Consider the following 15812-nt stretch of genomic DNA (forward strand, 5'->3'; position numbering starts at 1 on the left):
ACGGGGCCACGTATCTGGCTTTGTTCCGCATTGCTGGTGCTAGCCGGCATCGGCGTTTTTGGGAGATTACAAGAGCCGCAAGATCCACGTGAACCTCGGTCGAAACCTCTGGTTCATGGAGATTTGTTGCTGTTTGATGACATGAACATGAGAACTCCGCACGACTCAAGTTGTTTCTTAAGTTGAATCATGTCGTTGTTTGAGCATCACACTAACATAGTGAGATAACCTTCGACAGTCATTCTGATGCATCGTAAGCAAGATCGCGACCATCAGGATTTCGGACCTGGCAACCTCACAAAACTGTTATTGATTCTCATCCCCCATATCGGTTTCGATGTCGAATCCTTCATCAGCCATGATGCTGTCTTTTCATGTTGTTGTACATAGTGGGTGACAGAGTCAAACTGAAGGTGTGGACTCCTCCTCCTTCGGATGACAGGGAAGTGATTGGAGTTATTAAGTGAAGCACATCGTACTTCATGTCGCGGATATATTATCTAAGAGTCCAGGAGATTCTCGCTTCCATCCATCAAACGCCCTCACACCTGATGTTCCTGTCGCCCATGATCCAGATGACCAGACGCGGGCTTGATCAACCACCCATCGCTCAGAGTTTCTCCTTGAGGACCGATACCTCCCCACACCACCACTCCGTGTCCATCCAGACAGCTATCCGCGCCGAACATTGCTCTCGGCCCTGGATGGACCTTGGCATCCGCGCCGTTATGCTCGGGCAGGACGACTTCAGCTTGAGCCCAGTGCCACTCCCCTGAGTCCCCACCGGGCAGCAACGTCTCGCGCAACTTGTCGGTCATCGCGGCGAGAGTGTGTCTCTTCGCCGGTATCTGCAGCGTCCAGACGTCTGAGTGGAACTTCTTCTCGCCGTTGCTGTCCGAGTATCCAAACATGTACACCAGATATTCCCTCCCATGGCGAGTTGTCAGGGGGATCAGCGCTCCTCCCTCTCGTGGTTCCGGACCTCTGCCGTGGGCATGGGAGTGCGGATGTTTTGGCACCTTCTGCCAGACCAGAGCCCCACGCCTCTCCCTCTCGACCGCCGAGACGTGCAGATCCAAGTAATGCACCACTGTCGTTGGGTGCCCGTCGGGACCAGCACCATTGGAGAGCACATACACCCTCTTATCCGCATACGCCGCGGCCAGGGGCCGAGCAGGCAGGGCCGGAAGCGCGGTCCAAACGCCGGCGTGGAGGTCGTACATCCACGCCTGTCTCTGCGTGCCAGACTCGGGGTACGGTACCCCGTGACCCGCGCAGCTGGCCGTCCTGCCGCCGATGAGGATCACAAACTCCTGGCCTCTTCCGTCGTCCTCGTCGCCGACCGTGTCGCGGTCTGCAAATATCCAGTGGCCCCACCGAGGAGCGGCCATGCTCTCGCCGATCTGCGTCTCTCCGCGCAGCTTCATCCAGCGGAGGTGTTTGGTGTCCCATTGCCACATGCAGTTGTTGTTGTCGTCGACGTCGTCCTCTTCGTCTTTGTCATTGCCGTTGCGGTTGGGCTCTTCCCGACGTTGTTCACTCTTGGTGCCGTTCTTGGCTTCTTCTAGACGGCCTCCATGGACGAGGAGGAACCGACCTTCTCGGTCGCGGGCGCATGCCGCGTGCTCCGCGCGTGGACATGGAAGCAACAGCTCGCCAGTGCTGTCATCGTGGAGGGTGTAAGGCGGGTAAGAGGTGTAGTAGGATGTGACCGGGTTTGGAGTAGATGTACGATGGGGAGATGCGGTTGCTTCGGGGGATTGGGGAGTTCGAGAACGGCTGGGATTGGGGGTGGGAAGGGTGAGAGTGTGGATCCCAGGAGGGCAGAGTGCACCGGAGGCGTCTCGGCCACCGAAGATGACAGCTTTGTTGCCGAGGACGGTGAGGGTATGGTGGGAGCGGGCGAGGGGTGGATTACTGGAGGCGTTATTAGCTTTTGGTCTTGCTGGAGAGATATAGAGGTCGTAGCTTACGGAGGTCCAGCGGGTACGGGGACCGAGAGTTGCGTGAAGACGAGCTTCAGGGGGTGAGTTGCACCGGCGTTGGTACGAGAGTCTTCCATGGTGTTCAACATTCAAGGTTAATAAACGGCCGACATCAGCGTAACAAAGTTAAGCGGAGTCTACAGATGATCAAGCAAGGGATGTCATGTTGAGGTACCTTTCATATATTTACCTGTCCGACCAGAATCAGTGCCTCGATTCCAGCGCTCCTGATTATGACGTCAGTATACCCCGCGGTCACGCCCTTAAAAACAAGGAAGCTCCCTAAATGAAGAAGCCTCGAGAAAGCGCACACTCCGAGAATGTGGCCAAGCTCAAGGACGGATCTCCTGTCATAATGCTGCATCTTTGTTCCTGGATTGACGTCTTCCACCTGGGGTATGCGAGATATCTCAGACGGCTCATGAGCTTGCAGCTTTCCCAAGAGTGGAGGATCAAGACCATCATTTGATGCCCTGCTCCATGCTGTCTATTTCATGCTTTTGTCATTTTCCGTTTCCATTGCACTCATCTCATCATCTGCATAGGTATTCTCTCCAGCTTCATGAGAGTTGGGCACGATGAGATAGCTCGCTAGCGTCCGCTGAATGCACGCGAACCTGGCCGGCTCAAGTAATACTACCGGAGCTACAGCATGAACAGAGATCGGTGCCTGTGTACAGCTTAAATACCGTAGGTCCTGAGTGTCCAGCGGCAACTCATCTTCAACGACCTATCATTCCACGAACCAGTCCCACAGGGTTACCTACCTGTAGCTCTTGCTTTGGTCTAACAAACTGGGGCCAGGAACACGGGGATCTGAAGATATGTGATATTGGGAAGATCCTACTCCACCAGCAGCCGGCTGCACTCCGCCGCGGACCTGGACCAGCCGTGGCTGTACCACGCTGAATCGGCGCCCTCGATGGTTGGTGCAGAAACTTCGCCATCGCTGTGGCTGGAGCTAGCGTGCACGTCAACGGGCGCAGTTCTCGAGCCGCATATGGGGCTTGGGTGAGCTGGGGAATGCGGCAAAGGAGGCTGGCAGCCCCTCTGAGTTACCACCGCCTGTCGTCAGCGCCTCACGCCCGGATGTAACCCCACGTTGGGGGCAAAGTTCGGACCGACTTTCAGGCCGTAAGGTCGAGACCCGGTCATGGAGAGAAGAAAGCCGACAAGACAAACGTCCACACCGCTGCTCTTGTCTGTTTGAGCCGCTAAGGAGGCAACTGACAGCAGCTCAGGGCGAGAACCCGCTCAGCTGAATCACCCACACACTCAGCTGCGGGGTTGGAGCCTGGAGTTTTTGCTTCATCTTCAGCGCAACATGGGGCTTTGGCTACTACTTGTCCAACAACAATTCGGACCTCACATCAGGAGGGAACTCTCCCGGATGACAAAAGAGAGTTGTCTCACGGAGCTCGTCGATTGGCGAGGCTCCGTCCTGTTCTTGCCGGCAAGAATGTGAAGAAATATCCCAGGTGCGGCGGTCTTGCCCTCAGCTTAGGTATCGCCCAGCATCTCAGCCACCTCAACCCAACGACACAGCCAATCTTGTGCTGCCATATTGGGTGTATCAATGCGTGCCAAGGTGAAGACCCTTGCTGTAGGCCGCTGATGGCCAGTGGGTGATTGGCCACCAGCCGCGTCAACCTCCTCCATCGCGAAGAAACCCCGATGGGAGACAAGAGCAGGATGACAGTACTTTGTATGTACTGTATGTTGCCGCCGATCGAGCTCGAGCTGAACCCGAGGGGCTCCACCATTTAAATATTTAACACTCACAAAACCCCGCGCGCGCGTAAGGCTGAGAGAAGATGTGTTCCTCAATTCCATCATCTTCAGGACGACGGCTCTTGACGTTAAAATCACCGTCGACAACCGCCGGTGCATTGAGTCACGTCCCTGTCCCCTTTCTCACCATTCTCACGCCAGATTCTACACAGTAGCTGGCGTTTGACAATCAGCCAACAGAGTACGGAATTGGTGATCTGAATCGACATCCCGGGAACAATGCCGAAACCATTTGTCGTGGGCGACTCTTCGCCCTTCCTGAAGCGGGTGCTCGTCCCCTTTTGGGTCATTCGCCTGCTCATCATGTTCATCCTGGTCGTCGTGTACGGTCTGATCATCGCCGGCCTGGCCGTCTTCAAGGATGAGGCCAAGAAGCTCCAGCAGCAGTACAACACCAGCCTGGCTTACGGTGCCGTCATGGCTGTCAGCGTCATTGCCCTGCTCATCATCCTGGCATGCATGGCCCTCGACATTGCTTGCATCGTCATGCGCATCCGCCGGACCCTCACCCCGCGCTTCTTCCTCATCGCCAACTGTATCCAGACCTTTTTCTTCTTCATCAATTTCATCTTTGCCCTGATCGGTCCCCGCACCGTCGCCGCCATCGTCATTAACGTCTTCATCCTGTACGTTCCCCTCTGGCGACCCAAACCTCTTCCCTCAAGCAGACGCTAACCCGACCACTTAGCCTCTCCTTCCTCGGTCTCCTCGTCTACGCCGGCATCGTTTTCCACCAGTTCCGCACCGGTAAGCTGGCTGGTGCGTATGTCCCAGCCCACAACCCCGAGGTCCACAACTTGGTCCCGGGCGAGGGCAATACTGCCTATCCGCCTCAGGTGGCCGTTCCTGCTCCCTACTCGACCGAGTACAAGGCCGACCAAGCCTCTTTCTACAACTACGGCCAGCAGCAATACGCCGGCCCCCAGGTTTACGAGCCATACGCCCATCAGTACCCCGCGGCCCCCTCCCCTGCGCCCGTTGGTGCTCCGGGCCAGCCTCCGCAGCAAGGCTATGAGATGCAGCCAAGACAGGTCGTTTAAGGAAAAGGGGAGGGCTTTTACTTTGTGCTTGACTGGGTCTCGATTCGATTCTTGTCTTTGTTTTGCACGGGTTTTCGAGACATCATGATGGGGGACGGGAGGAGTTGGGGGTTCCCTGAGGTTTCGCGTCGTACTCACTATGACACATCGGTTGGGTCTTTTTATGGGTTTTGTCTAATGTTCAGGGCGGTATACGTTTGGGATTGGGCATATTGGTTGTGCGGCACTTGTCAAGGTTATGTGGTCATGAATATACCTCGCAGTGGCGCATATACGAATAATATATAAGGGGAAGCCTGTCTTTTTGGTGTTTCCTGTCTCGCTTCGGTGTCTTGTCTCTTCCCTTCCCCATCATGAGTCGTGATATTTCTTATCGAACCAAATTCTTGCCCTATTTTGGAGTACTGGATCATTTTGCTTGTCTGCAGATGCGGTGAGGCGCCCTAAAACGCCTCCGTGCCCAAGTGTCTCCTCTGTCCGTGCTGCATTGGACTCAAGAGCCCAACCTGCCCTGTGACTTGTGGCATGTCATTGGGCTGCATCCTGTCGGACACATCGCCTAGCCTGCTGCGGACCATTGCAGCCCACTGGCCCAATTCTCTGCCACGTAGAGATGCCACTGTGAAATGCGGCATTGACGTCAACCTCCGCGCTCGATCTCAAGAGAAATGATATTACCATGGGCTCTCCTCTCAGACCGCCGTTACTAGCACCAGACTGTGGGCAATATTAGGGAGAAGAGCTCTTAGTCTTGTCACTTCGACATGCTGGTGCATGGCCATTACGGACCTTGAGATCTCAGAACACAACTCAAACTGCAACCCCTAGATTGATGTCCTCCCTAAGCCTTCCACGTCTCTCCCGGACCCGCTCCCACCGGTCCATCTTCCGGGAGGACTTTGACTCGGAGGACGCTGAGTTCCCCACCAGCACCGGCAACACCACTCGAAACAACACCACCGACAACACCCTAAACAGCACCATGACCCAGCCTGCTCCTGGCCGAGTATGTTCCCCAACACCACGCGACATCCGTCGCCTCGCCTCTGAACACAACTTCGTCTTCGGAGCCCACCCGGCCCCGCGCCGCCTGGGCTGGTGGGCCTTCATCACCTCCCACCTCTCCCTCTCCGCCTCCTTCCTCACCGGCATCATCTGCGTGGCGGTCGCGATCGCTTACACCGCACACCTCACACGCCGCCCGATTACTTGTCCGTCATGGGCGAATAGCTGTATTATTAACACCTCCAACGACAAAAGTCATGCCGCTCTCGACGAATGGACGGCGGCACACCTTCCGACGATTCAGGGGCTCGTGGCCATGGTGTATCTGATCGGCATGTTTGGTCTGACCCGCGCGGCGCTCGGGGTGGCCGAGACGACGGTTTGGCCGATGCTCAAGCTGCAGAGTTTCTCGGTCGCGGGACTGGACGGGTTGCTTGCTGCCACGCGGGGGTCGGTGGTCGCGGTGCCGCGGGCGATAGGACAGGTAAGAACGGTACACGCGGGGATGGTGCTCGCAGCGGTGGTGGCGGCCCTGTTGTTGCCGTTTGTTGGGCCGCCGATGGTAGGGCATGCGTTTACGCCGGTTAGTGAGAAGGCTGTTGTGGAGAGTGATTATGCGGTTGGAAGTTTGGGGATTGGAGAGGTGTATAAACACAAGAATCGTCCAACGTCAGGGTTGGTGAGGACGTTGGGCCAGTATGCGGCTTGGGCGGAAGAACCGGGATCAGAGCCGCTGCCGGAATTCAGGGAGTGGTATGTCAACAGAGAGGCATTGAAGGACGTTGGGGAGTTTGCTGCGAGGGCGGTGAGATTCAGGACTGGCGTATCCTGTCGTTCGCACCAGGCAAAGCAAGTGACGAGGGACAGCATGCGGTGGAATTCCTTTGAGACCAACCTGACGCAATCCAACAACGATAACGAATCGGGCCAGGGTCAACCCGGGGACAACACCAACAACACGGACGTTTGGGTACTGGCGCAGCCGCAACTGACAGTCTGGGTCGATTCTTTTGAGTTTCCGGGTAACAGCCGAACTCGCACGACGCTCGTATTTGCCGCCATCAACGGGACCATTGAAGGCGGCGAGGAGGCGCCCTTCCTCCTAGGGAACCTAACCACCGTATCCGCAGTGGCTTGTGAGGTCGACATTGAGGCGGTCGAGGACATCTTGATCGTAGGGAAGACGAGCAACTTGGTTGAGGAAGATACCTCAGACCTGCCGGTCCTTTCTTCCCTCGAAACCCTCACTCTCCCTTCAGCCGGATCTCAGAAACCGAGCCTGAACGAACTTCTCCTCTGGTTCACCGTCTCCCCTCTTCTCACCAGCCCCAGCATCGACGGCACCCAGCCCATGTTCGTCAACCTCACCAGCGCAGGCTACCCCCTCCCGCTCCCCCTGGCCTCCAACTTGTGGGAAACCGACCCAACATCCGTCCCCGAATCAATCAACGCCTGGACCATTCCCGGTCTAAAAAACCTCGTCCTCACCTCCATCGGCGCCCTGGCGCAATCCACAGCCACAACTTCCCGCAAACCGAATTTCACCACCTCCTCCCCATCCTCTAGTACCAAACAAACAACCATCCGCTCCCACCTCCTCCTCCCCTCCCTCTCTTATCCCCGCGCCCTCTACCTTCTCATCCCGCCCCTCCTCACCATCCTCCTCCTCCTGCTTCTCTCAATCTACACCGCCCAGCAACACGCCTCCCACGCCATCCCCGTCCTCCGCCCCTTCTGCCTCGGCGAGATCCTCAAGAGCTCGCAGACCCGCTGGGCGCGCGAGGCCGCGGGGTCTGACGCGGCGAAGCCGTACCTTCCGAACGAGCTGGGAGGTGTGAAGGTGAAGTTTGGGGTGGATGAAGACGGGGTGGCGGGGTTTGTAGCGGAGGGGACGGCGAGGGAGGAGAGGAGGAGGAGAAGGAGGACGATGGATGGGAGTGGAATTGGTGGTGGCAAAGGGCGTGGGATGGATGAGAGAGGGGGGAGGGGTTTGGGGTGGTTGAAGTTTTAACATGTGTTCTTGTATTTTGCTTATTTATTTATGTGTTTCATGGGGTTATAGAATGACCAGTCTCAGAGCCAATGTGAACAATTAGACAGAAAAACATCCTCTGTTCCTACGCAATATCTTCCACTGACCCACTACCCCATCCTCATTCCCCTTTGCCAACAGCTTTTGTCGTCCTCCGTCCCGTCATCTAATCCCGAGCCCTTAAATGCCACAAACCCTTTGATCGTCCGGAAGCTCAGTCAGTCCAAATCACCACTCCCGTATCCAAGCCCTCCTTCGAAGCTGCTCTGACGGAACACACAAGACAAGGACCCCCAGCACGCCGTATGACCGCGTGACGGCCATGTTCCGCACACCAAGCGCGTGCTACAGTCTCGGCACCATTTCCCGTAGCGTTAATGACCATCACCCGCTTGTTGCCGTTGAAGTCATCTCTTGTGCCTTTCATGAGCTCGTCGATGGACCAGATATTCTGGTAGTCGTTGAGATCGCGGACGTGCACCTCGTGGCCGTTGCTGGTGTTGGGCCGGCAGGGGGGAAGGTCGACAAAGATGGGGTTTGAAAAGAGGAAACAGTTAATCTCCTCAGAGCCATCCTTGGTGAAGGAGATGATGGCTATGTATTTAAGTTTATGGCTTTCCCATCGGTAGCCTGATGAAGTGGCAGCAGCCATTTGATGGGTTTCCGGCCCCTCCGCCACCCGTGCCTTTTTGTTGTAACAAACTTTCCGCGGTGCTTTGAAGAGGGAGATGCACTTGATAGAGTACGTGCTGTGGTCATGAACGGGGGTGTCCGGAGTGACCCATTTGGACCAGTTCATCATGTCAGCAACATACGCTGGGGTGTTTTCAGAGACCGGCAAGTTATTCAAGAGGGATGACACGTCGATCTCTTGGGCGTGGATGTCGTCGTCGAACCCGATGGGTTTCGAAGGAGTAGGCAGGGGAAGAGCCAGGATCTGTATACGCCGGATTGTTTCCGACGTGGATCTTGAAGATCTGAACTTGACAGGCGGGCATGGACCAATCCACCCACACAGGGAGACAGTGCCAGGTAAGCATCCCAACACGCGTCCCATTATTGATCTTACCCGCCAGTACGAACAGGTGGAAAGGGATAGACCACACTGCTCGTAGTAAGCACCACCGACCTTCTTCCGGACTGTGGGGGTCCAGGTGATCAGGGCCGTCATGATTTTGGCAGCGCACCATTTTCCCGGGAGCGTGAGGCCACAGAGCCAGTCCGACAAATGAGAGCCCAAGCCGCCATCAAACGCGCCGGTTTGTGCTTGCTTGACCTGGTTGCGGACTTCATTGATATAAGGCCATCGTATGGACTCCGCAAACCGCAGAAGTCCCTGCTCTTGTTGCTCAGTCACAAGCGAGGTCAATTCGACCTTCTTCCCCAGAGTATCCCAGTCCTCGTCGAGAAAGTTGGAGAGGAGCTGGTGCGCTTTGTCCTCGTCCGTCTCCCGCTGGATGGCGTCGGCAGCCTCATTGATTTTCCGCTCAGCAACGGCGAGTTGGTCGTAGAGACAAAACCTGTGTGCGTCGTCTCCAGCCAGTTGTATCGCTTTTTCGCATGCCCTCTTCGCTCGTTGTCCGTGCCCTTGGCGGAGCATGATGTCAGCTAGAAGGCTCATGGCCTGCCAGGTAGGTTGCAATTGGGCCGCAATGTAAGCCGCATTCTCAGCATCCTCGTACTTTCCCATTTCCATCAGCGCTTCCGAATAGTAGCGCCAGGAGTCCGCATCCCTTTGATGAATATTAATGGATCGCGCGTACATGTCGGCAGCCTCTTGGAACCTGTTTTCCCGCAAGGCGTCGGCGCCTCGTTGACTATATTGTTCTGCTTCGAGATGCTCGGTTGTCTTTGCTACCTTCAGGGCTTTTGTCACAGAAGCCTTCTGATCGACGAGGACGAGTCGAACATGTTTGAGCCACAAAGAGGAGATGATAAGGTTGGCTAGGACCCGTTCTGTGAATCTAGATAGATGAGGCAACGGGCGATTTAGATTCTGTATTCGTGCGGCCAATTCCCAACCCAAAACAATTTGTCGCAGGATGGAAATCTCCGTTTGTGTGTCTGCGGATCGGATTTGTTTTGCGATGCTGGGGGTGTTCAGGAAGTCGATGAACGATGAGTTTCCATCCAAGGAAGTGCAAATATAGTCAAGGACGCTCTCCAGATCGCTAGAGCGCCGTTGATCGGACCTTGTATCTGGAATATGCAGCAATTCTTTGAGGTGCATCCGTTCGACAGCAAGGCTGCGCCCTAGGCTTCCGGGACTCTTTTGGATTTCGTCCAGCCGGCGGAGTAACCTTGCCTTGGAGATGAGGGACAGTTCGGCATTGTCAGTCTTGTTACTTCGCTTCCATAGCCTCTCTAGTATCCTCTCTAGATAGGCCCAGCACTCAAGGCCAAACCCCTCAACTGTCACAGTCCCGGGATGGTCACTCTCAAGACAGATGTGGCACTCGGGATCCAACAGCAGATGATCCTCTGGATCAGATAAGACCGCATTTCCAGACGACGTGGGCCTCGGAAGGTACTTGTCTTTCTTGTACAGCCCTAAAGGGCAGGGTCAGTCATCACACTCATCCGCAACGGGTGGAGGGATAAGTGGTCAACGAGGATGGTGACATGATGCCTGTGGGTAACGACCCGGATGACAAGTGGAGAATGTACCTTTCGGTGGGATCCAAAGGAGCAATGGGTAGGTAATACTTACTGAATGCTGAATGCAACGCACCCGCAGATCCCTTCTCTCTGTCTCTGCTCATCGGTATCTCCTCACCGCTCCAGCGAACATGGGCTGAGACGCGGTTTTCGCGATAAATGAGCCTGGTAATGAGAGCGCCCATGTTTTGCTTTCTCATAAACGCCTCAAGGCTGGCAAGATGTTGGGGTGTTGGAGGCTGCAACTTCGGGCTATCACGCCCCAAGCGAACCTGCATCAGCCTTGATGCCTCCTCGTCAACCTCATCCTTCTCATATTTGACCGTTCCCTCGCTCCCCGAGTCGCTGTCATCGTCCTCTGATGATAACACAGTCAGGAGCTCTGTCCTGTCTGACTTCGTCACGCCCAACTCAACGAGGCGCATGCTAGCAGCCTCGGATACTGGCTCAATTTCGTCAGCCGTCGCCTCCTCCAGCAGTGCCAACCCATGGGCTTCCGCCGAGTGGTTGATATCGCGTTTCATCGCCTCAATCGCGCGCGCTCGGGCTTCGGGAATAAGGCTGTCGAGGCTATCGTTGAAGGCACGAAGGTCTGCAATCATGTTGATGAACAGTTTTCGGTCGCGGATCACCCATCTAGTTTTGAGTCTGAGAGGTGTGCTCTTGTGCCGGTCTTTTGCAACTTTCCGCAGAGTATCGTCGACACGCCTGAAGACTCCAGCAAGGGGGCTTCGTTTCGGTGATGATGAGCCGCCATCCTCCGAAGCTGTTCTTGCTAAGGTGTCCGCAGGATGGGAGGTGGTAGCCTGGAGTCCATATCGTTCCTGCAGTCGGTTGGTATCTTCGAAAATGTGTTGGATGCACCTAAGCACGCGGATCACGGCGCGCCAGACGTCCTGGTTGTAATGACGCAAGTCGTTGTTGAGTCGCGTGAGGGTGTTCGAAGTGCCGGACTCTTGGGTGGCGGTTAGCAGGTCCTTCAGCGGCATGGCCTCGCCATCTTTAATATCTGCCAAGTTGGGGAGCCCTAGAGCATTGCCCCAGCAGACCAACCGCACACGCTCAACCTCATACTTGACGCTGAGGATTTCGTACTCGAGGCCAAACTGCCGAGAGGTGTCCAGGAGATCATAAACCGCGATGGCCGTCCTCCACAGAGTGAAGGCGCTCAAAACGAGACCCGCAGCCTCCGTCATGGTGTCACGGAACACGGGAGGCTAGATCAGGTCGATATCTCACCGTCGCCGTGAACCGCCGCGATTGTCTCAACCCGAGGTTGTTAGTTAAAGAGACCTTTTGGTTGAACTTCATCAGAAACTGTGCTCTCGCTCAAGAATTTTATTTGAGGGGGAACAGGGCGCAGTAGAAGGCTCAGTATTGGCGGGCTTGTCCTGCACTGGGCTGCAAGATCGAAATGGCGCCACGTGGTGGCACTGCCCTAGACGACATACAGGACCTGGATCTCGCGAGCGAAGGAGGGGAAAATGGGAAGGCGGGCGGAGTAAGCCTACGGAGCAGAATTGGACTAAATCAACATCGGAATGGCGGCGATCAGCGGCATGCTTGAGATTGGCACAGCCACTCGGGCGGTGCAAGATTGTTGGGGTTTTTGCAAAGCCACGATGTAAGCCGAAGCGAGGTTCGGCAGCCCAACTTCCCGGCCAATGCGGCTCTGGATGTGATGTTAGTGTCTGTTTCTGAACGAGTTGGGGTTAGATATGACTGAATGGCATGGCGGGGCTGGCATCCTTGATGACCACCTTGATAAGCATGAACAGCAAGCTTATGTAACAAGCAATAGTTCAAGGTTCCATAGTGTAGCGGTTATCACTCCGGATTCTGATTCCGGCAACCCCGGTTCGATTCCGGGTGGGACCTAGGCTTTTGCCATTTTTTTACATGGCTCTGGTTCATCTTTCCCTTCGTCTGAGATGCTTTGCACATAATGTCGTTCCTTGTGGCTGCATCCTACACATCCATGGATGATGAATGATATTTCGTGTACTTGTACGGGTTGGCAGGCACCCCACAGCAAAGGGTCTCCGGTCATTGCTTGGAGAGCGGAAGCTGCCACCCGGGAGACCCGATGCGTTGTAAGTGGCAAGAAATAGTCCGCCTGGCCTTCCAAGAGAACACCGCACGGCCAGAATTTTTGGACAAGTCACCTTCCCCTTTGTAGCTCCTCGGTCCAACACATGGGTTAGCCTCAGATACTTGGCGGATGGACCCGAGACACGTGTTGCCTTGTTTGTTTCCGTGCCAGACTGATCGACAAGACCACCAATACGTCGTGTCAACGTTAATTAAGTTGTTGAGTCATGGTCAAGTTTAAGTTTCTATAAGTACTAGGATTCACTCCCGGATAATCGATCTCCCCTGAATGCCCCTGACCCACTTCCTCATGCTGGGTCTGCACCTCCAAACAAACACCTGCCCATAACATTCACAACTCCCAAGCCTTACACACTATGAAGCCCAGCTCTCAAGGCATTTCAACTCCAAACTTGTCTCCATCATGCCGCCCACACTTGTGCTCATTCGCCATGCTCAGGCGCACCACAATGTTGACCGTAAGCTCTTTAGGGTGATCCCTGTTCCCGGCTGTTACGCACCCTCCTCATGATGAACATATGAGCGACTCCTGCTAACATCTGGCGCAGTGAAAAACCACTCCATGCCCGACCCAGATCTCACGGAGACCGGGATACAACAATGTCTCGCTCTCCGTGAGCATCTCAAAACCGCATTGCCTGAGGGCCGCAAGATCGAGCTCATCGTCGTCAGCCCCATGAGACGGACCATCCAAACGTGCCTCAACGCGCTTGACTGGCTCATAGAGGCCGGTGTACCTGTCATCCCCGATGCAAAGTGGCAAGGTAAGTATTTACATCTCTCTGCCCTTCTCTCTCCCCTCTGACCGACCAATCGAACTAACACACCCCCAAGAAAACCAAGCCAAGCCCTGCGACACTGGTACCCCCGTCAACCTCCTCGCCGCAGAATTCCCCACTATCGACTTCTCCCAGCTCGACCCCGTTTACCCAGACAAAACCTCCCCGGCCGGTGCCTTCTACGCCTACCGCCGCGACGCAATTCTTGCTCGAGGCCAGGCTGCCCTCGCGGACTTGTATGCCCGGTCTGAGGACGTTATCGCCGTCGTCTCGCACTCGGGTTTCATGCGCACGGCTGTGGCGGGGCGTTGGTTCCAAAACGCGGATTACCGCATCTTCGACTTCGAGGACCAGACGGGCAAGGATGAGAAGGAGCCGTATCGGCTTGTGGAGTGGGATCTGACCAAGAAGAATGGAGGTATGGGGATGAGTTGGGAGGAGCCGGTGGCTTTGGGGTCGGGATTACCGGAGTAGATACCTACGATAGCACAGGTAGTAAGGGATCTATGACTGGTAAGGTTTGGCTGGGAAGGTGAGGGATGAAGGAATGGGAAGAAAGATGGAAGAAATGGCAACTACTGCGGTGTATTTCAAACCTGTTGTTCATCATACATCTTTGATGATACCCGGGTTGGACGGGTCGAGTACTCTGGTCTAGAATCTGGCCAAGCTTTTATGAGTCTTCTCATGACAGGTTCTTCCTCACTTTCCATATTACTTCCTCTGTACTGAAGATAGTGAAAGGCGATCCATCAGAGCCTCAACGAAGTCTGTCATTAATGTTAAGGACCGCGGCAACGCTCTACTTCCGCGCCATTGAATACCTCTCCGAGTTCCAGCATGCGCTCAATGAATGAGATAATGTTGCAAGTTAATTAAGCGGAATCTTGTGGTCGAGCACGAGAGTGAGGTGGGTAATATTAGAGGGTTTGTTGTAGGAAGGGAACTCACGTTGTCACAGGCTTTTCCCGTTTGTGTCTCTCAGAAGTAAGGTTTGCCGCTTTGAGGTCGAGAAGGAAAAAAACAGGCAACCCGAGCTTAAGGGTTAGAACAATAAATTTGGGAACCTGACTGGAAACCGGAAGGGAAGAATGGTTTCCAGGTCCCGCTTCTCCACAGGATTAACAAAACTCAAGATGAATTCCAGACACAAAAAAAACCGATTAGGCCGAATTTTATGGCGTCGAACAGGTACACACACCAACTCACTTCCTCATATTGGAGAGCAGTATAGGAAGCATCTACCTTATTACGAGTTGTTCAACAATGCGAGTCCTAGACTGTGCTCACAGCTCAGTCCATAGCCCATCTTTTGAATGGTGAATTTGGCAGTCACGGAGGAGCAGGTGGCTTTGATGTGGGGGGTTGCCAGAGTAGGCAGATTCGGAGGTAGTTTGGGGAGGTGGATAGGGCAAGTGAGGATGTTCTTAGGGAATACGTCCTTCGATGTTTGATGAATTTGGTACGTTTCCTACCATGTTTATTGATACCTGGTCCAGGTGCGATGGTTTTCGAATCTCGAGTTCTGATCACACATGTGACAAGCAGAGGCGCTATATAAGGTGCACTGACTGTGGCAGCACCAACGGATTCGTTTTTGCTGTCTCAACACATCTTTCCGCTGGTGGACCAACCAAGTAAGTTAATAGAGCAGCGTCACATCCTTCTCTTCCATTATCTATTACGTCGTATCTCCGACTCAAAGAAACCATAGACGTTGGAATGTGGCCTCCCAGCAGTGCCTTCTCCACCTCTTTGACCTTCATTTTAGCACCCTTGAATTCCTGTCCCAGCTGATTGAGGGCAACGTCATTACAGCTCCTCTGGCCATGTCAAGGTTTCTCATTGAATGGGTGACATCTATGTAAATCCCATCACTAGTTAATGGGTGATCCTTACAACATGTTCATCGACACTGCTAGGACTAACATGAATAATAGGTAATTAACAGGGAAGTTGCTTCAAAGTCATGACATGCCCCAGAAGACGGTAGACCTGAGTACCGTAGCTAAAATTCACAAAACCGGCACTCATTCCCATCTCGGCCACCCTTCCTTAGACCTCGCCAAGGTGTTCGTGATACATCAGCTTCATGGCAGTGAAACCCTCGACCTGCCCAAGACAAGCTGTTTCGGCCTACGGAGACGCGGACATGCCGGCACCCAACGTGCGTACCTATGGAGAGTCCAGAACGGTAGTACTGCAGTACTGTGTTCTCCGGTCTCGTATCATGGTTCGTTACCTATCTATTCTTCATGCCTCCAAGGATGTTGAACGGTTCAACGACCGTTCATGACGAAACAAAGCTGTCGGCGTTTTCACTAAGACGAGGAATCCTGCGCCCCTGATTTCGATCTTGTTGATCTTCTGGGACACCATCACCATCGTGTTATGCGAGCAAGGAAGACAG

The 15812-nt window shown here is 54.5% G+C and overlaps 6 protein-coding genes and 1 non-coding gene across 7 annotated transcripts; 5 read left to right on the top strand and 2 right to left on the bottom strand.

Annotated features, from left to right (window-relative positions):
- Positions 1 to 542: 542 nt before the first annotated feature.
- On the bottom strand, positions 543 to 2062 carry VTJ04DRAFT_6064 (uncharacterized protein; the record flags this gene model as incomplete). The annotated part of the gene is made up of 2 exons (XM_069364246.1): positions 543 to 1917; positions 1974 to 2062. 2 exons carry the CDS (start codon positions 2060 to 2062, stop codon positions 543 to 545), a joined length of 1464 nt encoding a protein of 487 aa, XP_069218091.1.
- An 845-nt stretch (positions 2063 to 2907) lies between these two features.
- Positions 2908 to 3942, top strand: VTJ04DRAFT_6065 (uncharacterized protein; the record flags this gene model as incomplete). Its single annotated transcript, XM_069364247.1, has 2 exons — positions 2908 to 2996; positions 3828 to 3942. The coding sequence occupies 2 exons, from the start codon at positions 2908 to 2910 to the stop codon at positions 3940 to 3942; spliced, it is 204 nt and encodes a 67-aa protein (XP_069218092.1).
- Positions 3943 to 3995: 53 nt separating this feature from the next.
- On the top strand, positions 3996 to 4816 carry VTJ04DRAFT_6066 (uncharacterized protein; the record flags this gene model as incomplete). The annotated part of the gene is made up of 2 exons (XM_069364248.1): positions 3996 to 4402; positions 4465 to 4816. 2 exons carry the CDS (start codon positions 3996 to 3998, stop codon positions 4814 to 4816), a joined length of 759 nt encoding a protein of 252 aa, XP_069218093.1.
- An 832-nt stretch (positions 4817 to 5648) lies between these two features.
- On the top strand, positions 5649 to 7832 carry VTJ04DRAFT_6067 (uncharacterized protein; the record flags this gene model as incomplete). Its single annotated transcript, XM_069364249.1, has 1 exon — positions 5649 to 7832. One exon carries the CDS (start codon positions 5649 to 5651, stop codon positions 7830 to 7832), a length of 2184 nt encoding a protein of 727 aa, XP_069218094.1.
- A 235-nt stretch (positions 7833 to 8067) lies between these two features.
- VTJ04DRAFT_6068 (uncharacterized protein) lies at positions 8068 to 11707 on the bottom strand (the record flags this gene model as incomplete). Its single annotated transcript, XM_069364250.1, has 4 exons — positions 8068 to 8790; positions 8923 to 9817; positions 10046 to 10403; positions 10564 to 11707. 4 exons carry the CDS (start codon positions 11705 to 11707, stop codon positions 8068 to 8070), a joined length of 3120 nt encoding a protein of 1039 aa, XP_069218095.1.
- Positions 11708 to 12317: 610 nt separating this feature from the next.
- VTJ04DRAFT_t76 lies at positions 12318 to 12389 on the top strand. Its single transcript has one exon. It is a non-coding gene; the product is annotated as a tRNA-Gln (tRNA).
- Positions 12390 to 13026: 637 nt separating this feature from the next.
- Positions 13027 to 13876, top strand: VTJ04DRAFT_6069 (uncharacterized protein; the record flags this gene model as incomplete). Its single annotated transcript, XM_069364251.1, has 3 exons — positions 13027 to 13081; positions 13172 to 13387; positions 13458 to 13876. The coding sequence occupies 3 exons, from the start codon at positions 13027 to 13029 to the stop codon at positions 13874 to 13876; spliced, it is 690 nt and encodes a 229-aa protein (XP_069218096.1).
- Between the last annotated feature and the right edge of the window lie 1936 nt (positions 13877 to 15812).

Source organism: Mycothermus thermophilus, assembly GCF_041956435.1.
Source record: "Mycothermus thermophilus strain CBS 625.91 unplaced genomic scaffold VTJ04scaffold_4, whole genome shotgun sequence".
Classification (NCBI taxonomy): Eukaryota; Fungi; Ascomycota; class Sordariomycetes; order Sordariales; family Chaetomiaceae; genus Mycothermus; species Mycothermus thermophilus.